Here is a 24,864-nt window from a genome sequence, read left to right as displayed (position 1 = left end):
GATTCATTTTGCGTGTTGCGAAAGACTTCAAAGATCCATTCAGTATAAAAGCTCTGTATTGTGCAATTGTCCGTTCTACATTCAATAGATAGACTAGAATCGGTTCAACGCAAGCTTACTCGTTCATTGTTCTATCGTTTCCCATCATCATCATCATCATCATCATCATTATTATTATTATTATATTATTATTTTGATAAATATTATTATTTTTATTATTATTATTATTATTGTTATAATTATTATTATTAATTTTACTTATTACTTTGCTTTTATTATTTTTATTATTTTTATTATTATTATTGTTATTATTATTATTAATAATATTACTATTACTATTATTATTATTATTATTATTATTATTATTATTATTATTATTATTGTACCAATAAAATGCGAAAAACATTCAAAACAAAAGCGGAGTTTCGGGCAAGTGTGCTTCATTAAGCATATACATCTATTTCCTCATTTATTAATTAGTTTCGCTTAAAAAAAGTGCAAAACAATTTTTTTAAGCATTTTATAAAGGGTCCCAAAAAGACGTTGTTTTTGGGCTATGGGGCAAGAGTGCCACTCGTGTGGGGCAATACGGCCACCTAGTTAAAATAAACGAATTTCTTAGATAATTGGAAATTGTTACGTTTGTTGCGCTAGTGTATGTATTCCTACATGTCATGAGCCACCAATCAACCTTGTTTGACCACCAACTGTACCACAATATGGTTTGTTACAGTTCTATTTTTCCGGGGTGGAATCCGCTCATAATAGCGCACTATACCGCTGCACGCTACAACAATGTTTACATTTTTGACAGCTCGCGCCTATGAAAGATGGTGGCACACTTGCAAGGTGGAATGTAAAATGAGGTGTAGTTATAGCGCTTTTGGCCATCCCCCCCTAGGGCTCCGATTTTGACAGATGGTTTTCCGCTTGTATATGTATTGATGTATTAGCCGGTCTCGTAGTACAGTCGTCAACTCGTACGACTTAACAACATGCCCGTCATGGGTTCAAGCCCCAAATGGACCGTGCCGCCATACGTAGGACTGACTATCCTGCTATGGGGGGATCAATAAGTCAATGAAAGCCAAACCCACAAGTAGTGTGGTACAGGCAGGCCTTGACCGACAACGGTTGTTGAGCCAAAAAGAAGAAGAAGAAGAAGAATATGTATTGATGGATTGTTTACGTTTTGCATGGTCAATATTTGGTGGAGATCAATTTGGGTGAATATTTTAGTTTATTAGAACACAGCCCGTGATTTAAAATGGAAATTTTCCTTCGAGAACTTGAAGCGTTCACCAAACGCGGAAAACTAACTGTCAGTTTTCTTCGTCGATTCTTCTTCCACCTAGCTGTCAAAACGGGCTTATAACTTGACCAGATATCTTTACGGTCCTTGCACACTTGCCAAAAATAGAGGTGGCTCTTTTGCACCAAAAGCTGTAACTTTTTTGAAATTGGGTTTTTCAATGACAAAAAGAAAGTTTTTTTCAACTAAACCCAAACAAAGTTATATTTCGGTTGATTGTTCCCATAATTTTGAGAGCTTATTTGGTTTGATTAAAAAATTAAAAAATATTTTGCTCAATTTTGAAACTCAAAATAAATCTGTATGAAGTTCGGCACGGTATATTTAATCATTGAAACGCAACTTTCGGTAAAAACAATTGATCATTTAACTAAAGTTGCCTGGTGGCACTCCTGTCCTATGGCACACTTGCCCGAAATTCCGCTAATAATTTTACTAACTAAAATCAATAAACCTACTTACTTGAAACTTACTCCACAATATAAGAAAATCTTGTTCAGTTCGACCTAAATTATGATCCATCAAGTAATTTATGATTTCTGCCGTCGCATTCCAGCAACCGAAGAATACTTCATCTCCTCCCATATGAATAACACTTTCTTCCTTATTCATTTCGGCTATATTGTTATAGATTTGTTGTAGTACAGTATATAAGTTCGGATTTATAGGATTTAGTTGGCCACATGGTGGTTCTATACAAAAATTACGCCAGGGTTTCTGATTTACACAAACAGCCAAGTTGCCGAGGTCTTTCTCAGGACCCCATTGCCAGCCATTACCTGAAAGGATTATAGCATGGATATGTTGATGAGTTATTAACTTTCAAATAAAAAAAAAATCTTACCAGCGTGGGCAGGAGCATCAAGCTCAAGAATGACTCGTATTCCACGATATTTCGCATATTTAATTATGCTTTTAATGTCATTTTGGGAATAAACTTCTTCTTTGGAGTAGGCACCATAAAAAATCATTTCAGGAACTGTATCGAACTGCATTGGAAAACTTTGTGTATCGGTAATATGCCAATGAAAAACATTTAATTTGCTAGCGGCCATTGCATCTAATTGTCTTTTTAAACATTTTATTGGTATATAATTTCTCGCAGTGTCGATTAGGAGCCCACGATGGGCGTAGATGGGTTGGTCAATAATGTTTGCCTGCGACAATATATTTACAGAAGAGTTGACTGTCGTAAACAATTGCAATAGCGTTTCGAAACCATGACGTGTACCGAATATTGTTTTTGCTTCTATTGTTGTAACTACTGTTGTTAAGTTTTCTATCGATATTTTTAATTTATAACTTTCATCCACGTACCAAGATATATTAGTTTCATTTGAATTAATCTGAATTTTTATGATTATTTGCATTCCAGGTGTACTTTCATGTAAAATTTGGGTTTGAAATGCTTTTCGCAAATTGCGCAAAAAATACATTTTTATTTCTCTTAATATTGTTGTGCCTTCAGTAGTTTGATTCGTAAAGTCTTGTTCAAATCTGCAGGATACATGAAAAAAATGTTAACAAAATTTAACAAAAAAACGTAAATCAAAACCTACCGCAGATTTAAGGGATTGACTACAGTTGTTTCTTTTCCAAGAGTCACATGGCCTGTAGGTCTGGGCCACAAAGGACCATATTTTCCGCACAGTAAACGACAGTTGCTTAAAGTAGAGAAAACATGTGACTCGCTGGCACTTTTGGTATTACCGTACACTCTAACGCATCGTTCTTCATTTGTGCATTTGTAAGATATGTCTATGAGGCAGTTAACAGGGTGTTGAATTGCATTAAACAATACTAATACGACTAATCCATACTTTGACATTGTACAAAACATTTTCCTTTATTTCGAAGATCTGTAAGTGTAACTCGTAATGCATTGGTTTTTGTATCAGTTTGTGAAAAAACGAAGAAAAATATATGTATAAATATAAATATATACTTTATACTATTTATATATATATATATATATATATATATATATATATATATATATATATATATATATATATATATATATATATATATATATATATATATAAATGAAGTAATCTATACATATGGAGTAATATGAAGTAATTTATACATATATATATATATATATATAATATATATATATATATATATATATATATATATATATATATATATATATATATATATATATATATTTATATTTACAGACATTGTTATAAATACAGGGTGTTCGAGAAAATTGTAACACCTGGCCTTTGGGTTTATATCTCAGGATTGTGTGAATGTGTGCGTTCACTTTCAGTCTAGCAAATGTCTAGCTCCGAAAATATGTGGAACCCGTGCAAATTGTATAAGCGCGTAACGTGTGTTATGATGGTTCGTGCCGGCCATACGAATGCCGAAATTCGGAAGGCGGCGATGTGTTCGCTGAACACCGTAAAAACAATACGCGTACTGCTCGAGGAGTGTGGTGAAGACGTGGATAGTATTATTGTTCGCAAACAGCATAGCAGGCGGTCGGATTATGTGCGGACCGACGCGTTCCTGGCCGGATTGCAGCAGCGGGCGACGGCCCGTCCCGGAGTCGGCATCCAGGCCCTGGCGCGAAACGTTGGCGTGGCCCCGAGCACCGTCAAGGAGACGTTAAATGAGGACCTGCGGTACGCGTCGTACCGTGGTGAAGCCGTGGATTGAACGGTGGCCATTGGGCGGCCGTACGTTTGGCAGCAGGATTTTGCACCATGCCAAACGGCCGTAAAAACACGCCAATGGCTCAATGCCAATTTCGACCGATACACCAGCACCGACGTTTGGCCACCCAGCTCCTCTGACCTCACAGCAGACAGGACAGGACAGCAAACCGCCGCGCGTGTAGAGGTGTGTGCGTGTGACGAAAAACGATGGATGAAAAACGCGAGGAACGTGGTCTGAAGTCTTTCGTTGGTCACACACACATGCATCTACCAGCGGATTGCGCTACACCGTGTCTAACCATCTTTCTCGATCTACCATGATTTTTTCTGCTATCGCACTCATCCGGGTGTTAGGCATCCTCAGTCTGTCCAGAACTTTCGTTGTGGAAGGATGTGCGGGAGTGATGTACAATTTCTTGTGTCCCCTACTTTCCTTGTTTACGTTTTGCGCAGTGCTGCTTCCTTTTCCATTGTGGAATGATTTATCCTAGCTAACTTGTTGAGGTAAGTTTCTTGATCTCATATGTGCTTCAATGTACTAATGCAACTAATGCTTATCATCTTCTAAGTTACAGGTGCATGCGCCATTCATCAACGCCTACTTGTTGGCATCATCAACAATCTTCAAAGTGGGGGACGGAAAGAAATTGTTTTCCGGTTTTAAAATATTAAGGTAAGTTTTGCTCTCATCATATACGCAAAACTATCCAAAGTAATACGTACTACACACATTAATTATTGGTTTATTTTTAATGACAGCGTTCAGCACAACTCAGCCACAAATCAACGCACTGGATTACGCTAAGAACCTGTCGAAACGCGCGCAGCCCCCGTGCCCGGTAGGAGAAAGGATGAACGAGAGGAGGAAAAACTAAAGCCAGCGTGCAGCTCTGATGGTACCCCGGACGCGGTAAGAAGAGAAAAGATCGAGAGGAGGAAGAACGGTAAATTTGGAAGGGGGAGACCGTTCTGCCGTCTACACAGTGTGAGTATGCCAAAGCACGCCCGACAGACAAAGAGAGCGAAATTTTCAGGCGAGGGGTAGGTAGAAACACGCGGTGGGGGCCCGGCCCAAGATCGGATCCGAAGTCCGTTGTTTTGGGCTCGAAATTAAAAATGGCGGATGGAGCGCTACCACGGAGAGAATGCGCTCTCTTGCTTGCCTTTAAAATACACGAGGCGCTCTCGCCGTAAAGAACGCTCGCTCGCGCTGTTTCATCATACCCCTTCCTTCCCGTTTCTTTCGGCTTGCGCTGCGCTGAGCTGGTACCCACTCCCACCTGATTCCAGCGAATTGCGCTGCGCTGGACTGACACCCCCTCCCACTTGTTTCTTTCGTATCACGCTGTGCGCTTCCCTTCATTCGGACTTGGTGCACCCGAATCAAAACAAAAACTTGAACACATTAAACTTGGTTTATATTTTATCACTTTTATTGCAAATAAAGGGGCATTTTCGCACATAGCTTTACACAATCTTGCCACAAAATCACACACATTGTTTATATTTAAAAAATCGTCTTATTTAAAATAGCTGTCTAACTGCATGAATACCTTTGTTGCTGTTCAATGCAGTAAAAATATATTGAAATAAAGCAGCGCAAATCACACATTTAAGATAAATGATGAAAGAAAAGCGCAGCTTCATTTCAATGTGCACAACACTTCAACACTTAGCGAATCTTCGATCGCCCGGGACTTAGGCTAACATGCGCGCGGCCTTTCACGGCGAACGCTTGAGCTGAACTGACGATTTCGTGTGGTGGCAAGAAAGGGAGCGCACAGAGGAACACTCGCTGCACTAGTGCGAGCGAGACACCGATAGCCGCATGCCGCTGCGAGAAAACCAAACTGAGCGCGCAGGCTGAAAGTGAACGCACACATTCACACATGTGTGATTGTGTGAGTGCAAAAACTGTGTAGAAACCAAAACACGCTCGCGCCTCCGCGTAATTCCGCGTATTTCCAACCGTCTCCCTATGCTTCTACATGCCCCTCGCCTGAAAGTCGCACACTTTTTCATTCTCATTGCTAGTAGGGCGTGTTGGAAGGGAGAGAAAAAGTATGGAATAAACCGCATGCGAATGTCCCAAGTAGCAGAGCCGAAGTTGTTGAGAGATTTTTCTGTGTGCCAAAGCGAGAGGCCCTGTCTTCTTTCTCTAGATTTTGGACGGCAAACCGCCGCACGTGTAGAGGTGTGTGAGTGTGATGAAAAACGATGGATGAAAAACGCGAGGAGCGGAGACTGAAGTCTTTCGTTGGTCACACACACATGCATCTACCAGCTTATTGCGCTACACCGAGTCTACCCATCTCTCTCGATCCACCATGATTTTTCTGCTATCGCGCTCATCCGAGTGTGAGGCATCCTCAGTCTGTCCAGAACTTTCCCTGTGGAAGGATGTACTGAAGTGAGGTGAGATTTCTTGTGCAACGTACTTTGCTCGTCTACGCTTTGGGCCGTGTTCAGTCTTCCTCAGTTGTGGAATGATTTATCCTAGCAAATTGTTGATGTAAGTTTGTTGCCCACATGTGTGGTTGTGCAGGTACATTCAACTAACCCTTGGCGTCTAAAAAGTTACAGGTGTGTGCGCTATTTATCAAAGACTACATGCTGGCCTCGTCAACAATGTTCAAAATGAGCGACGGAAAGAAAACGTTTTCCAGTTTTAAAATATTAAGGTAAGTGTTGATCTAATCCTATGCACAAAACTCTCCATAGTAATACATACTACATACATTAATTATAGGTTCTTTTTTTTTGGACAGCGTTCATCACAACACTGTCACAAACCAACGCATTGGATTACGCTAAGAACCTGTCGAAACGCGCGCAGCCCAGCGTCATTACTTAACAGAAGCCGGTTAAAAACGCGCAGCTCCTGTTCATGACGTCATCACTAAACTGAAGCCAGTGGAACACGCGCAGCACGGATGGTACAGTATCGGACAGAAAGATAGGACCCTTGTTTTTTCAACGCAGCATGCACCCGTTGGGCCAGGTTTATTGTGGGTTGAATGTGTTTGTGTGTGCATGTTTGTGGGTGTGTGTGTGTATGTGTGTGTGTTTGTGTGTTTGCATGTGTGTGTGTATGTGTGTGGTGTGTGTGTGTGTGTGTGTGTGTGTGTGTGTGTGTGTGTGTGTGTGTGTGTGTGTGTGTGTGTGTGTGTGTGTGTGGTGTGTGTGTGTGTGTGTGTGGTGTGTGTGTGTGCATGTGTGTGTGTATGCATGTTTGAATGTGTATTGGTGTGTGTGTCTGTTTCACAAGTATGTCGTTTCGGATAGATTTGTTAGTAGTTTTTTTGTGTTTTGGGTTAGGTTTTTGTTGTAATTAGCAGGACCACCGCCCTCGCGAGCAGTGATCCCTATTCAAAAATGCAATAAGCTCATTTCTTGATCTTATTGCCGTCGCCCACGATGACATTTATCATGCGTTGACGCATCGACATCGCCAGTTTCTGGATCGTTTCAGGTGGAATCTTTCTCCACACCTCTTGCATATGATCGAAGAGTTGATCCAGATCTTCCGGTATTTTTTTACCCAGCCTCTTCTTGAATATTGCCCAGAGGTTCTGAATGGGATTGAGATCCGGGCTAAGGGCGGGCCACTTCATTGTTTTGACATTGTTGTCAGCAAGCCAAGTTTGGACAGTCCCAGAAGTATGCTTAGAATCGTTGTCTTGCATAAACATCCAAGACCGAGGAAGGTTTTTCATAGCATGTGATAGCAAATGAGTATCAAGAATGTCTCGATACCCAAACCGATTTAAATTACCGTGGATTCGAACCAACGGACCCATCCCATAGTAGGAGAAGCATCCCCACACCATGAGACTACCACCGCCATGCTTGAAAGTTTTGAAGCAGTACTTCGGATCAAGAGCACAATTCACAGGGCGCCGAACCAACCTGCGTCCGTCCGACCCCTGTCGATTGAATTTCGACTCGTCTGACCACAAAACCCTGCGCCAATCCTCCTCATCGAAGAACATGTGCTCAATTGCAAATAGCACCCGTGCGTTTTTATGCGCAGGTGTTAAATTGGGCACTTTGCGTGGCACTCGCGCGACACTGACCAATCTTCGCTGAACTGTTCTCGGCGTCACCGCCAATTTCAGTCTGCCTCGGATCTCTGGTGCCGAGCTAAACGGATGTTTCTTCGATATGTTCACGATCTTACGGTCTTCCTCCGCCGTGGTCTTCCGAGGACGTCCGGGTGACTTGCGTGTTTCGGTTGTCCGAAGCGCGTTTGCCACAAAGGTGCGCGATCGTTCCATCACGAACTCGATCGTTCTGCGCTTAATGCCAGCAGCCGCCATTCGCTTAATGATATGGCGCTGATAATCGGTACAATGTTTACCGCGACGCATTGTAATAAAAATTGATTGCTTAGACCGTCAAGAACACACTGGTTAAAAACTTGGACACGACTGATGCCGTGCACTGCTTGCGTTCTGCTTATATACGCGATGCATCACATCGTTGTCGAGCAGCAAAAAAGCGTATGGATAAAAACTATCTATGAGTAAGCGAGTGAGCATCTACCCATTCAAAACCGAACAGAATACTGTCGCGCTCATGAAACAAAACGCCCATTCAAAAGAACACCTGCGCGCTTGCTCAATGCACACACAAATTTTCCCATGCGCACACAACGTTCAACGCAGAGATGCACGCAGGCCTTTCAATGGCGTGCACTGGCGAAACACCTGTGAGGGAAGGCCGAGTTCATTGCTATTGTGCGCGTTTCCATTTTCGCAATCACATTCATGAAACAGCACACCTGCGTTCTCGTCCGAAGAACATTCGCTGCTATCGATGCAAACTTTAGCTTTTATCCAAGTGTGAACGCACGCTGTTTCACATGATAACACACATAATCAGAATGTTTTCAACGCAATATGAAACCAAGTCCAGCTACGTTTCTTCAGACAAAAACCCGCGCACACACACACACGCACACACACACACACACACACACACACACACACACACACACACACACCACACACACACACACACACACACACACACACACACACACACACACACCACACACACACACAACACACACACACACACACACACACACACACACATACACACACACACACACACACACCACACACACACACACACACACACACACACACACACACACACACATAAACCTGTCCAAACGGGTGCATGCAGCGTTGAAAACACTAGGGTCCTATCATTCTGTCCGATACTGTACCTCTGGCGCGGTAGGTGGAAGGAAGAACGAGAGGAGGAAGAACGGTAAATTTGGAAGGGGGAAAGCGTTCTGCCGCCTACACATCGGGAGTATGCCAAAACACATGTGGGAAGGGAGAGATATATTATTCAATAAACAGCATGCGAATGTGTGCATAAACCAAATGTGAACAGCTTCATCATTTCTATAAGTAATCCGAAAAAGGGGGTGGAGCAAACACATTGGTATGCGTGAGTGGCTGACGAAACCAGAACCTTTAGATGTGTGCGTGACGGATGGTTCGGGCCCCTACTAGCAATGAGAATGAAAAAGTATGCGACTTTCAGGTGAGGGGCATGTAGAAGCATGGGTAGACGGTTGAAAATACGCGGAATTACGCGAGTTAGCACATAGGCATCAAACTGCTGATGCGGCGGGTTGAATAACTTGGGTATCGATATGCTGATCGATTTATGCATATCGATACCGTTAGCCGACCGGTCACATTAAGCGTTGGTAACAAATAATGGAAAATAAAGTCAGTTGGTTTCTAGCACTCGAAAGGTCCACTTCTTTCTAGCATCGAAGAAAGAAAAATAACTGGCGCCCGAATAGGGACCTGAAGAAGTTAAACGGGAAGTGTATATGTCGCTGACGACAATTTAGGCTTAAAAAGCAAAGCGTTGCTAGGTCAATAAATGCTGACTAGCTACGTTATGCAACGCGCCAGCGATGCGCGCTGGTTTAACGATTAAATGGAAAAATAGGCTAAGAAGAATAGACTAAGAAGAATATGCTGATCGACGACGGTCAGCATTTTTAGAGTATAAAATCAATTGAATAAATTAATGAAGCCATTACTTGCCAAGAACCAGTTGGTGCGATCATTATTGTGCTTAAGTCGGCGTGTACTGTGCCTGTCTTAAGCTGCTGCTCCGAAAGACACTTTCGTGTGCGCGACAGTATAAGTAAAAAAAAAATCCCAACATTAACAGTAGTTAAATCTGTGGTCAAAGAAGCCATTATTAAGACAAAGCGAATTTTGGGACACCGTGGTAAACACCCGATTGCTGCCAGCAGGCACCCAGCAGTCGAAAGGAATAAAAAGGAAACCCTGCTGTAGCTGCCGAACTTTCCCCCGTGGAAAACTTCATCAATGGAGATCAACTCAAAATTAATGTAAGTATTCAAACAAAAAATCCGAAATAAGCATATTTTTGTGAACAATACAAAGCCTCGGTTTAATTAGTGATCGGTGAATTATAATTGTGACAGTGTAAAGTAAAGTGGAAGCTAAAAAACAAAAATGACCAATCCCAACTCCGAAATTGTTCTACGATCTTTTGTAGAGATGGGGAAAACCCCTGACTTTTTGAGGGACGTTCCAATTCTTGACGGAAACCCAAACGAACTGATGAATTGGATCTCGGATGTAGAAGATGTTTTTATTATGTATAGGGATCTTCCGGACGATTCGTTGCAGTTCCATTTGGTTGAACGAACAATCAGAAGAAAAATCCGCGGAGAAGCTTCCGACGTACTAAACGCAAATAATGTAATATGCGCTTGGCATCAGATAAAATCAACACTGATGCTATATTACAAAGATAAGCGTGACGTGAAGACCCTAGACTATGAATTAACGTGTATAAAAAAGGGTTATTCTGAAAGCCTTGCTGGATATTATAGCAGAGTTAATGAATTACTAACCGCTATTATAGCACAAGTTCAAACGGATAGCAAATATTCCCTCCACGCAAACGTTCATATAAATTATTTTAGGGAGAAAGCTTTCTTCTTCTTCTTCTTCTTTGGCTCAACAACCGATGCCGGTCAAGGCCTGCCAACACACTTGTGGGGTTGGCTTTCAGTGACTTATTGATTTCCCCCCATAGCAGGATAGTCAGTCCTACGTATGGCGGCACGGTCTATTTGGGGCTTTGGACTTTGGACTGGACTTTGAGGGAGAATGCTTTGGACTCGTTTATTAGAGGTCTTGAAAAACCGTTATCTACACTGTTAAAAACTGCTGACCCGAAGACCCTTAGCAAAGCATATCAATTTTGCCTTGATTACTTTAATATGGGCATTCGATCAGCACCTTATGGTAATCAAAATTCCTCTAATACTCCTAAGCCAAAAGATCTAGGGTACGAACCGCAACCCTCCAAGGTAGCACATAGAAAAATTGTGTACCAACCAACACCCCCTCCCAGAACAGCCCCTCCACCTTCACGTCCAGCTCCACGATACCATCCAGCTCCACATTACGTTCCGAATCACCAATATGCCTCCCACAGACAATACCCTGAGCCAATGGAGGTAGACCGAAGCACAAATTCAAGAAATATAAACTATGGAAATAGACCCTCGTATGGGGAAAAAAGACCAAGACCTGCATAAAGCCAGGAAGCATGGGTAAAGAGACAAGCTCAATTGCATTGCAAGCTCATCAAATGGATAGCAATGACTACCATTTACAAGAACAGATCAGGGACCAGTTCACTGATGAATATGATATTACAGAAAACAATCAAAATATAAATTTACAGCACGACCATGATCCGCAAGAGGGATCAATTAGAAATCATCAGAACCATTTTTTAGAGTGGGAGATGAGTTGGTTGTTCCCTGTCTTCCGTTTATTAAACTCAAAACTACCATTGGAACTTTTCCATTCTTAATAGATACAGGTGCTAATATTAATTTAATAGATCCAAAATTAGCACATTAATACGAACACAGCAAGCCGTACAAATTTTCTATAGGCCAAATTAGTAGTGCAAACAGTAAATTTTCTCCCACATATGCCATTGATATAAATTTTTTCCATCCTAAAATTGATTTTGAAGATCGCTTTTTACTTCACCATTTTCATAATTATTTTTATGGTATAATTGGCAACAGCATGATGAAAGCTTTGGATGCTATAATAGACCTAGGAAAAGATCAAATAACATTAACTAGAAACGGCAACAAGTTTGTTGTCTAAATTTCATATTATTCACCGCATAATCATTCTTCTCACAATTTAATCCGAACATCTCACCTCTCAAAATTAGAGAAAAACTAAAAAAGGTGTTGGAGAAAAATAGCCATTCATTTTATAAACCAGATTCTAAATTAACTTGTACAACTAATATCGAATGTGCAATACACACTACGAATAACTCCCCAGTTCATCAAAGAGTTTATCCAGCATATGCTGACGAAGTAGATAAGCAAGTGGAAAAATTATTAGAAGATGGAATTATTAGACCGTCTCACTCGGCTTGGACATCCCCGGTATGGATTGTACCAAAAAGTCAGATGCGTCAGGGCAAAAAAATTTCGAATGGTTATAGATTATCGCATGTTAAATGCCAAAACCATCTCTGAAAAGTACCCAATGCCTGAGATAAACTACGTAATAGACCAATTAAAAGGAAAAATAATATTTTTCAACGTTGGATTTAGCTTCCGGATTCCACCAAATTAAGATGAAAGAATCGGATATTGATAAAACAGCATTCGCTATTAATAATGGCAAATACGAATTCACTAGAATGCCATTTGGCTTAAAAAACGCTCCAGCGATATTCCAAAGAGCGATTGATGATATTTTGCGAAATTTTATTGGAAAGATATGCTACGTCTATATAGATGACGTTATAGTTTTTGGAGATAGTTTGGATAACCATCAAGAAAATTTGGATACAATTTTGAAAACATTAAATAATGCAAGGTTAAAAATTCAATTAGATAAGTCAGAATTCCTTCGTCAAGAGGTAGAATTTCTAGGTTTTATTATTAGCACTGAAGGAATAAAACCTAATGAGAACAAAATCGTCGTTATTAATAAATACCCCGTGCCCAAAACTATTAAGGATTTGCGTGCATTTTTAGGATTAATGGGCTACTATCGACGATTTGTCAAAGATTTTGCCAAAATAGCAAAATCTCTGACAAACATTTTGAGGGGAAAGGGATCTGACATATCGAAAAAGAAAATTACTTTAGACTTACATGAAATTGAATGTTTTAATAAAATGAAACTAGTATTGTCATCAAGCGATATTTTAATTTATCGAGATTTTAATAAGCCATTGATTTTAACAACAGATGCCTCAAATTTCGCAATAGGATCAGTTCTCTCTCAAGGTGAATTAGGCAAAGACAAACCAATCCACTTCGCCTCAAGAACCTAATCGAGGACAGAAGAGAAATATTCAGCTCCCGAGAAAGAGATGCTTGCTATTTTTTGGTCATTGCAAACGTTCCGTAACTATCTTTATGGAGCGAAAGTTAAAATAGTAACCGATCACCAACCCCTGACTTTTGCACTATCACCGAAAAATACGAATGCCAAATTAAAGCGTTGGAAAGCTTATTTGGAAGAACATGATCACGAGATTTTATACAAACTTGGCAAAGGAAATGTTGTGGCTGATGCCCTCAGTAGAATAGTATTCTCTGTGTCTGGCACACAACATTCTGCAGAAACTAGCCAAGATTTCTACATTATCTCTACAGAAGCCCCATTAATTGTTTTTCAGAATCAGATCATACTAAAGGAAGGGAAACCGAAAACAGTATTCGAAAACGCTTTCCCAAATTTTAAACGAACTATCATTTATACAGATACATCAACTGAATCCTCTTTTTTACAGATTCTCAAGGATCATTTCATATTAACAAAAGTAAACGGTATTTTAACGAGCGAAGAAATTATGGGTAAATTTCAAGATGTTTATAGAAAGTTTTAAGGAAATCAGAAACTCCTTAAAATCCGTTTTACACAAAAGCTCCTGGAAGATGTATCGGACGAAAATCTACAGATGAATATAATTACGGCAGTGCATAACAGGGCACACCGTGGAGCCCAGGAAAATAAGTCGCAAATTTTACGCAATTACTATTTTCCCAAGATGCAAGCCAAAATAAAAAAATTGTTTCTAATTGCAGTACATGCAATGAAAACAAATACGATCGTAACCCGATTAAATTTCCTCAACAAAACACTCCCATACCAAAAGCACCATTTGAGATTGCTCACATTGATGTGCTTTTTTTGGAAAAACATTTTTTCCTCACCTACATCGATAAGTTTTCAAAATTTGCCCAAGTTAAGTTGATTCAATCGCGAGCAGCCGTTGATATAGTTCCAGCTGTAAAGGAAATTTTAACAAAGTACCACCCGCCAAAAATATTAGTTATGGATGGTGAAAAATCATTCGGCACTCAGGATTTAACCAACTTCTATAAAGTCCACAATATTCAGACCTACTTAACCGCTACTGGTCGAAGCGAGATGAACGGTACAATAGAAAGATTTCACTCAACCTTGCTCAAAATTTATCGTATTACAAAACCCGAACAAAAAGCTATGCCCATCCCTGACCTTGTCCAATCCTCAGTTCATAAATACAATTCATCAATCCATTCCACAACTAAACATACTCCATATGAAATTATCCTACCTTCCTTCCAGTCATCTGATATTTGCGAGAACGTTTATAAGAATTTAAATACCAAGCAGAAACACGATCTTTTGCTATGCAATAAAAACAAAAGGGAGATAACAATACCAATTGCTAGAACGATTTATGAAAAGACTAGGGCTAGATTAAAACACAAAACAAGATACAAAAAGATTAAAGTCAAAAATGTTAATAGGAGCACAATTACAACCGAAGAATCTCGCAAAGTTCATAAAAATGACCTAAAAATTAGATAACGGTCGATGGCACCTTTATACTAACTTCAGATAACTTTTGCTTTTTTTTAAGTTTACTCCTTTCATTAAGCTACCTATATCCATCCAACGAACAAAATATATCCATAGATAAAGTAGACAATCAACTGATAATAGGAATTGATGTAGGGTCTGCAAGAATTAAAATTGATAGTTATCATTACCCTACTAGCAAAGAGAATGTAAAAGTGTGCGTCTTTCAGGCGAGGGGCATGTAGAAGCAGGGGGAGACGGCTGGAAATACGCGGAATTGCTCGGATGCGAGAGCGTGTTTTGCTTTCTACACAGTTTTCGCACTCACACAATCACACATGTGTGAATGTGTGCGTTCACTTTCAGCCTGCGCGCTCAGTTTGGTTTTCTCGCAGCGGCTTGCTGGTGTCGGTGTCTCGCTCGCACTAGTGCAGCGAGTGTTCCTCGTGCGTTCCCTTTCTTGCTACCACACAAAATCGTCAGTACAGTTCAAGCCTTCGCAGCGTGAGGCCGCGCGCGTGTTAGCCTAAGTCCCGGGCGATCGAAGATTCGCTAAGTGTTGAAGTGTTGTGCACATTGAAATGAAGCTGCGCTTTTCTTTCATCATTTATCTTAAATGTGTGATTTGCGCTGCTTCATTTCAATTTTTTTGCTGTATTGAACATCAACAACGGGATCCACGCAGTTAGACGGCTTTTTTAAATAAGACGATTTTTTTAATATAAATAATGTGTGTGATTTTGTAGTAAGATTGTGTGAGGCTATGTGCGAAAATGCCCCTTTATTTGCAATAAAAGTGATAAAATATGAACCAAGTTTAATATGTGTGTATAAACCGCTGCGAGAAAACCAAACTGAGCGCGCAGGCTGAAAGTGAACGCACACATTCACACATGTGTAATTGTGTGAGTGCAAAAACTGTGTAGAAACCAAAACACACTCACGCCTCCGCGTAATTCCGCGTATTTCCAACCGTCTCCCCATGCTTCTACATGCCCCTCGCCTGAAAGTCGCACACTTTTTCATTCTCATTGCTAGTAGGGCGGACTTTGGATCCGATCTTGGGCCGGGCCTCCACCGCGTGTTTCTACCTACCCCTCGCCTGAACATTTCGTTCTCTTTGTCTGTCGGGGCGCCTGTGGCGAAGCTCTTGACAAGACTGCAAACGAGAGCTTTGTGGAGAGCTTTGTAGGGAGCTCAGATTACACAGGCCGCCGTCGGTTTTTGCGTCCTTGGGGTGTGTATAACCAAATGTAAACATGTGTGCCTCATCATTTCTATAAGCAATCCGAAAAGAGGATGGAGCAAACACATTTGTATGCGTGAGGTGCTGACCCAAGGATGCAAAAACCGACGGCGGCCTGTGTAATCTGAGCTCTCTACAAAGCTCTCCACGAAGCTCTCGTTTGCAGGCTTGTCGAGAGCTTCGCCACAGGCGCCCGAACCATCCGTCACGCACACATCTAAACGTTCTGGTTTCGTCAGCCGCTCACGCATACCAATGTGTTTGCTCCACCCCCTTTTTCAGATTGCTTATAGAAATGATGAAGCTGTTCACATTTGCTTTATGCACACATTCGCATGCTGTTTATTGAATAATATATCTCTCCCTTCCCACATGTGTTTTGGTATACTATCGCTGTGTAGACGACAGAACGCTTTCCCCCTTCCAAATTTACCGTTCTTCCTCCTCTCGTTCTTCCTTCCTCCTACCGCGCTCGGGGCACCATCCGTGCGGCGCGTGTTCAGCTGACTTCAGTTTAGTGATGACGTCATGAATAGGAGCTGCGCGTGTTGAACCGGCTTCTGTTGAGTAATGACGTCCTCTCCGGGAGCTCAATGAAGCAATAATGAATGTAAGTAGTATGTATTATTATGGAGAGTTTATCGCATATGATTAGATCAAAACTTACCTTAATATTTTAAAAATGGAAATCGTTTTCTTTGCGTCGCTCACTTTGAAGATTGTTGACGAGGCTAGCAGTTGATAAATAGCGCATACATCTGTAACTTTTTAGACGCAAAGGGTTAGTTGAATGTACCTGCACAAGCACACAGCAAGAAACTTACCTCAACAATTTGCTAGGATAAATCATTCCATAACTGAAGAAGAAGGAACACGGCACAAAACGTAGACGAGCAAAGTACGTCGCACAAGAAATCGCACCTCACTTCAGTACATCCTTCCATAGGGAAAGTTCTGGACAGACTGAGGATGCCTAACACCCGGATGAGCGCGATAGCAGAAAAATTATGGTGGATCGAGAGAGATGGCTAGACTCGGTGCAGCGATATCCGCTGGTAAATGCATGTGTGTGTGACGAACGAAAGACTTCAAACCCCGCTTCCCCAGTATCCCAAGTAGCAGAGCCGAAGTTGTTGAGAGATTTTTCTGTGTGCCAAAGCGAGAGGCCCTCTCTTCTCTCTCTAGATTTTGGACGGCAAACCGCCGCCCTTGTAAAGGTGTGTGCGTGTGACGAAAAATTATGGATGAAATACTGGGGAAGCGGGGTTTGAAGTCTTTCGTTCGTCACACACACATGCATTTACCAGCGGATATCGCTGCACCGAGTCTAGCCATCTCTCTCGATCCACCATAATTTTTCTGCTATCGCGCTCATCCGGGTGTTAGGCATCCTCAGTCTGTCCAGAACTTTCCCTATGGAAGGATGTACTGAAGTGAGGTGCGATTTCTTGTGCGACGTACTTTGCTCGTCTACGTTTTGTGCCGTGTTCCTTCTTCTTCAGTTATGGAATGATTTATCCTAGCAAATTGTTGAGGTAAGTTTCTTGCTGTGTGCTTGTGCAGGTACATTCAACTAACCCTTTGCGTCTAAAAAGTTACAGATGTATGCGCTATTTATCAACTGCTAGCCTCGTCAACAATCTTCAAAGTGAGCGACGCAAAGAAAACGATTTCCATTTTTAAAATATTAAGGTAAGTTTTGATCTAATCATATGCGATAAACTCTCCATAATAATACATACTACTTACATTCATTATTGCTTCATTGAGCTCCCGGAGAGGACGTCATTACTCAACAGAAGCCGGTTCAACACGCGCAGCTCCTATTCATGACGTCATCACTAAACTGAAGTCAGCTGAACACGCGCCGCACGGATGGTGCCCCGAGCGCGGTAGGAGGAAGGAAGAACGAGAGGAGGAAGAACGGTAAATTTGGAAGGGGGAAAGCGTTCTGTCGTCTACACAGCGATAGTATACCAAAACACATGTGGGAAGGGAGAGATATATTATTCAATAAACAGCATGCGAATGTGTGCATAAAGCAAATGTGAACAGCTTCATCATTTCTATAAGCAATCTGAAAAAGGGGGTGGAGCAAACACATTGGTATGCGTGAGCGGCTGACGAAACCAGAACGTTTAGATGTGTGCGTGACGGATGGTTCGGGCGCCTGTGGCGAAGCTCTCGACAAGCCTGCAAACGAGAGCTTCGTGGAGAGCTTTGTAGAGAGCTCAGATTACACAGGCCGCCGTCGGTTTTTGCATCCTTGGGATTTCATCCATAATTTTTCGTCACACGCACACACCTTTACAAGGGCGGCGGTTTGCCGTCCAAAATCTAGAGAGAGAAGAGAGGGCCTCTCGCTTTGGCACACAGAAAAATCTCTCAACAACTTCGGCTCTGCTACTTGGGTATTTGTACGAGACGATTCCATACAAAACTTCGGCTTTTTGCGGACTGGGTTGGGAGTTTAAGTCAGTTCAGAATTGTAACTCACCAGCGATAGACGCATTAGGTTAATTAGGAAAAATAAATGTTGTTTTTATAAGACTTAATACAGCGCCTACCACAACTATATGGACAGTAGTTTTTCGCAATTTGTGGAAAAATCATAAGAGATAGATAAAAACAGTGAATCTATGAGCTGTGCAGAATACTATTTTACATCTTCGTATATTTTTTTCAAAATTTTTTAACACGTTTTTACTCGACTCATAACGAAAATACAAATTTATGGTCGTACCATAACCATAAAGACACTTCGAAAAACAGGTTTTATGTGCTAACTAACGCATTTAAAAATCGTTCAAAAATATAAATAACATATTCTTGAAAGGTTTTTAAGAAATATATTCTTGGATGATTTTTAAAAAGTGTTTTTATATCTTATTTTAAGGTTTGATAAGTTTTATGAGAGTAATTATAAAAAATTATTTTTTAAATATCAAAAAAAAAATTCACTGAATTTTTTTTTTCGCCTGTAATTATTGTTTTGAAAATTCAAACCAAAGTATGTAAATTTTTTTTCAAAAATCATTTTGAAACTGCCATGAAAACCTTTTCAATTTTGTGAACAACGGTTCTTAACTGATCCGATCAAACAAAAGCAACACAAAAAGCTGAACAATGATTTTTAGCAGCATCTAAATATTTGCTGCTGTTACATACGTAGTTGAGGAATGTAATCCTTGCCCGATATTTTTTTCTTCCCCCCACCCACTTTACCATCGATGTTCTCTTAGACCACTACACTACCACTTAGTCACCGGTAGCCTTCTGCTTGTAGAGTTTAGTTGTGGTAGGCGCTGTATGTCCCTCGCTTAACTGGCGCAGCCGTCCGGAGTGTGAAATGCTTAAAGTGTAACAAGTGGAAAGGCGGAATCTAATAAATTTCGTCAAAGCGATCCCGCAAAAGCATCCAGAGCACCAAAGGAAATAATTTCCGCCGAGGAGTAGAGGATCCCCCGCGCTTAAAGTATCCAGTAACTGGCAAAGTTAGCACGAATCCGCGACACGACAGCAATAACGTAAGTATTTTGTTTATTTATGTGCACGAATTTATACTACCAGATAGCTGAAGCTTTTATGGGAGAACTACAAGATAGGGCCCACGGAAATAGTGTAAAGTGAAGTGACAATTACTTACAACAAAATCGCGAGTGTACAAGTTTTAAAGTTAATGTGTATGCGCACTGCCAGATAGACGTGACATATTGATTCGTTAAAGTTTGTGACATTCACGTCATTGCAAGGCACTACCAGATAGACCGTGCAAATAGAAAAGCATACATACTACTAGATAGGTGTTACTTTTACACAATTTTTGCACTACAAGATGGACGAAATTTGTGACATCGTAGGGAGTACTACCATATAGGGCCCGCGATACCAAAACCAAATAAAACAAAACAAGTTAATGCCGAAGTTACCCAAAACACAAAAAGCTTTAAAGAAAGCAACGAAACTGTTCAGTAAAAAACTTGGCAACACCGATTCGGATACGGAAGGCTCTAGTTCGGAACACTCCGAAGAGTATTCACATATTCCACTTGAATCGGATATTACATCAGTCAATCCGTTGAATTTAAACGAAATGGAAATGGAATCATTGCCAAGTGAAATTCTTGCTCTGAGACAAGTTGTGCAGAATCAGCAAGCTAATCAATTGAGACAAACGACAGAAGAATAAAGATTGGACTCATACGAATTCCTATGCAAAATCCCTGACCCGATAAAATCAATACCGAAGTTCGACGGTAATAAAAAACAATTAGCATCATGGCTAAACACAGCCGAAAGCACCTTACAGATTTTTCATGGCATCGTGTCAGAACAACAGACGTCAATATTCATTACAGCCGTAATAATTAAAAAAGAAGGAAGAGCGAAAGATATAATTTGTGTTGCTGGAAATCCTAGTACTTTTCTAGAAAAAAAGAGATTCTCTTAAACGCCTTAGGATTACCTATTATAAAAGTCAACTTTGGAAAACTAAAATGACTGATAATCGGGGCGACTATAGGCTTCGAACGACGAGATCCGTTCGCCGCGGTTGTCAGAAGGCGCTCACTTGGCGCTCAATTTTAAAATAACGTACCATTGAGAGACCGTAAGAAGCGCGCGAAAGAATGAGTTCTACCTGCCGGGGTCGAACGTTCCCGTTTGTATGGGGAGAAATCCGCGAGGTTTTGCGCTGCGGATTTGGAACGAATGTTGTTTTCAATGTAACGTTTTGCTTTAAATTTTGCTTTAAATGATTGAAGTGATTGGAACTTAGAGGTATGTAACATTTAGGAAATGTTTTGTTATCTATTTCCAATAAAAAAAAGTTTTCATCAGTTTTGAAAATGTATATAAAAAACATAAAATATATCGGGTAAAATAATGTAATCATATAAATAAATTAAATATAGATATATATATATATATATATATATATATATATATATATATATATATATATATATACACACACACACACACACACATATATATATATATATATATATATATATATATATATATATATATATATATATATATATATATATATATATATATATATATATATATATATATATATATATATATATATATATATATATATATATATGCTATATATGCTGCATGCATATATATGTATATATATGTATATATATGTATATATAGATATATATGTATATATATGCTGCATGCATATATATATATATATATATATATATATATATATATATATATATATATATATATATATATATATATATATATATATATATATATATAATATATTACTAAATGAACAAAAAATAAATTTGCTCAAATTACTCCTCAAATAATTTACCCAATTTTGTTCTGGCAATCCGCAGAATCGATGTGAAACTGCACTATGGCCTTTATTGTGGTCAAAACGTTTTTCATTACATTTATAAATTAGAATGTTATAATGTTCGTATAATATAATACAAACAGATTATACAATTTATATCATTTTGCAATACAACAACAAACCAACAGGTTATCTGTACGTTTTTTGTTAACTTCTGATATTTTAAGATAGATATTTTACTATTTTGGTCCAACCTCATAAAATCACCAACAGTGCAAAGCTCGTGCTGAAAATTTCCTAGAAAAACAAAACAATGCCACTTGACCATGCCGTTTCAAACCGTCGTACTCTGTTCCATGCGGATGGGTTTTGTGTTGGTTGAACCTCTTATTAATACTACGAAATATTTTGGCGTATTGGTACACGGTATAGCCAAACCAGAGCAGCCGTTTTGTTGACTAGTTGCAGTGGAACACTTGTTAAAACAAGAAGTGTAGTGATTTCAATGAATATGGCTGTAAGTAAGGCTAATCACATGCAAATCTCTTCATATCGTTTCTAATCTTGTATGATACATATTGTAGGACAAAAGAAAAACTACCAATAAGTCTCAGTTCGAGCGACTTATTTCGTTAATCGAGCAGAATAGCGATGTTGTGGGTGATAGGAGTAAGGGGAGCACCGCATTTTGGGAGGAAGTTTCCAACCAATTAAATTTATTAGGACCACCTATGAAAGATGGCTCAGGCTGGAAAAAAGTAAGTTTACATCGTAAATTATAATTTCTGAACTAGTATTTTTATATCAATGTTCATCCTATTTATTGTCAGGTCTGGGCAGATTATAAATCAGGGTTAAAAAAAAAGCTCGCCCACAATAACAGAGAGTATAGGGCTACAGGTGGAGGTCCATGTAATTTGAGTAGTTTCTCTATGATGGAGAAACATGTGATCGAACTGTTAGATTTAAGACAGTCCATAGTAGGCACACCCGATCTGCCTATGTTAGGTGTAGATTCACTACAATATGAGCCTCAACCCGGGCCGTCATCACAACTTCAAAAACAACCACAACAACAAAAACAAAGTCAACAAAACCCGCAACAGCAGCAACTAACTTCGCAACAGCAGCAGCACACTTCTCAGCAGCAGCAACAACCTTTGCTACAGCAGCAACAAACTTCACAACAGCAGCAGCGAACTCAACATCAGCTTCAAGAGCAACAACAATCACAACAGCAACAACAATTACAACAACAGCAACATGAAGATGAAGATGAAGCAAATGTGCATGGTACACAATTTCATCGCTTTAAAAAGAGAAGTGTTGCTGAACTACAGTTGCTAGAATTTAAAAGGTACAATAGGACAACAGAAAAACTGGCAGTCATAAAACAGGAAGAATTAGAATTAAAAAAAGCATTTTTGAGTGTTATAAAAGAATACATTAATGCTAAACGCGCGGTAGCAGAAAGAGATTTGGATTTGAAACAAAAAATATTCGATTTTAAGGTTGAATTAGCAAATAAGGAATTAGAATTAAGGCAAATTTTGTCATCAAAAGAGTTAGATTTAAAATTACAAATATCAAATAGCCAGTTAGAATTAAAAAAAGCAATAGCTAATAAGCAAATTGAGGTTCAAATGTTAAAACTAGAATTAGAGAAAAAACGTTTAGCTTAGTAAGTTGTTGCGATGGCACTCAGTATTGAATTTCTTGATTCAATTTGATTCAATTGATTGTATTGATTCAATTTTCGAAAACTACATTAAAATTGAAAATTTCATAAATTTATTGAATTTCACTGTTACTTTTTCTTTTTTCCTGTTTTCTTCTATGAATCTTCTATACCACGTATAATACTATTGAACGTCTGTTGCCACTCTATATTGTGTTCAATACACATGTTGTGTAACGCACAACACGTATTGATTATTAGTCCTGCCTTTCTTGGATCGTAATTCAGGGATCTTTCAGCTCCTAACAGACATCTGAACCGTGATTTTAGGATTCCTATACTTTGCTCCACAGTCATTCTTCCCGACGATATTTTTGAGTTTTCTTGTGCTTCCACAGAACCCTCATCCGGATCACGATGAGGTCTTACTATCCAAGGTTCTGAGGGATATCCAGCATCTCCTGAATATAAACAGTAGTATTAAAATGTGTTTTTTACATGATACAAAATTTCAAACTACCAAATAGTCTGTCATTTTGGCCACTTCTATGTAAGTGCTCAAAATAAGCCCGGACTGGACTTACTCTCCAGATATGGGCGTCATGGTTTGATCCTGCAAAACGAGCGTCGATCGCTCTAATCCGGTATTTGTGATCACATACCTTCAATAAACAAAATGTTGTTAGCTTTTGTTTATGTTTTTGCAAAAAATATAAATATACTTACAATCAAAGCATTGATGCTATAAACGTTCTTCCGGTTTAAATACTGTAGTGGTCGGTTACGTGGTTTTTTTATTTTTATGTGGGTACCATCAACACACATGACGATATTTTCAAATCCACTTTTTTCAAAAAAGAAATCTTTTGCCTCTTGTCGCTCCTCTTCGGACATCGCCAATTTAATCCAATCTCTTATTAAATTATGAAGAGGGACTAATGTTTGCTGTAGTACTTTTGAAAACGTTTTTTTGCGCAATTGCAATATGGAAATCTTTCCCAACGCCACGTTGGTAGCTTCCGGTTGCAAAAAAAATTAGGCATGCTGCTATTTGTTCTTTCGTGTCGAGTCCATAACATCGTTGAGAATTTAATTGCGCGTGAAGACCATCAAAAAGGTACAAAAATATGGCCTTTGAAACTCTAAAATTTTGAATAAAGCTAAAACAATAATCAATTTCGAGTAAGTAAACAGTAGTATATTTAATTCGTTATGGTACATACGCTTCATCAGCAAGAGCGAGAGGATCCGTGTTATTTCGTAGCAATTTGCGATGGCGTATTAATTCTCTCTTAGCAGCAGCTTCACTAGCACAAACATTTGTTATGAACATCATTTTATTATTTCTACTGTTCTACTAAACTGTTCTTTACTGCAAATTTTGTTGAAAGCTCAGCATCAAACTAAATGAACCCAGAATTTTTGACGTATTGAGAAGAATTTTTATTTGTTTACATCGGGATAGGCGGGAAATAGATTCACGATGACACTTTACCAATGGTTATCCGGCGCTCTGGTAGCCATCAAACAATACATCAGACACGAACAATGTATGGAATGGTTCGAGATATCTCCTCCTTCATATACTTCATATACATTTGTTTTAGTTGGATATCTTGTTTGATTACTGCCAGATTGCTGCTAAATGACTTATATATCTCAAGAAGCGGTAATCGCTCCTACAGGCGTGCAAAAAAATCAAAATTGT

At 39.5% G+C, this 24,864-nt stretch overlaps 3 protein-coding genes across 3 annotated transcripts in view; 1 reads left to right on the top strand and 2 right to left on the bottom strand.

The window, feature by feature from the left end:
• LOC121603653 (chitooligosaccharidolytic beta-N-acetylglucosaminidase) overlaps positions 1–24,864 on the bottom strand; it is an 80,322-nt gene that overhangs the window by 5,592 nt on the left and 49,866 nt on the right. The window contains exons 2-4 of the mRNA XM_041932711.1: positions 2,872–3,171; positions 2,157–2,809; positions 1,775–2,091 (exon numbers count right to left, since the gene is read on the bottom strand). Of these exons, the coding sequence (XP_041788645.1) occupies positions 1,775–2,091; positions 2,157–2,809; positions 2,872–3,152 (1,251 nt within the window). The 5' untranslated portion in view covers positions 3,153–3,171. The remainder of the gene's footprint in view (positions 1–1,774; positions 2,092–2,156; positions 2,810–2,871; positions 3,172–24,864) is intronic.
• On the top strand, positions 21,981–22,825 carry LOC121589631. Its single transcript, XM_041908706.1, has 4 exons — positions 21,981–21,995; positions 22,063–22,236; positions 22,309–22,598; positions 22,798–22,825. The coding sequence occupies exons 1-4, from the start codon at positions 21,984–21,986 to the stop codon at positions 22,823–22,825; spliced, it is 504 nt and encodes a 167-aa protein (XP_041764640.1). The 5' UTR covers positions 21,981–21,983.
• On the bottom strand, positions 23,286–24,102 carry LOC121603654 (putative nuclease HARBI1). Its single transcript, XM_041932713.1, has 3 exons — positions 23,883–24,102; positions 23,677–23,818; positions 23,286–23,617 (listed from the first exon to the last, which is right to left on the bottom strand). The coding sequence occupies exons 1-3, from the start codon at positions 24,048–24,050 to the stop codon at positions 23,313–23,315; spliced, it is 615 nt and encodes a 204-aa protein (XP_041788647.1). The 5' UTR covers positions 24,051–24,102; the 3' UTR covers positions 23,286–23,312.

The sequence above is a fragment of the Anopheles merus genome, chromosome 2R, assembly GCF_017562075.2.
Source record: "Anopheles merus strain MAF chromosome 2R, AmerM5.1, whole genome shotgun sequence".
NCBI lineage: Eukaryota > Metazoa > Arthropoda > Insecta > Diptera > Culicidae > Anopheles > Anopheles merus.
Note: the sequence above shows the minus strand (reverse complement) of the source record. Positions and strands in the feature narration are given on the sequence as shown.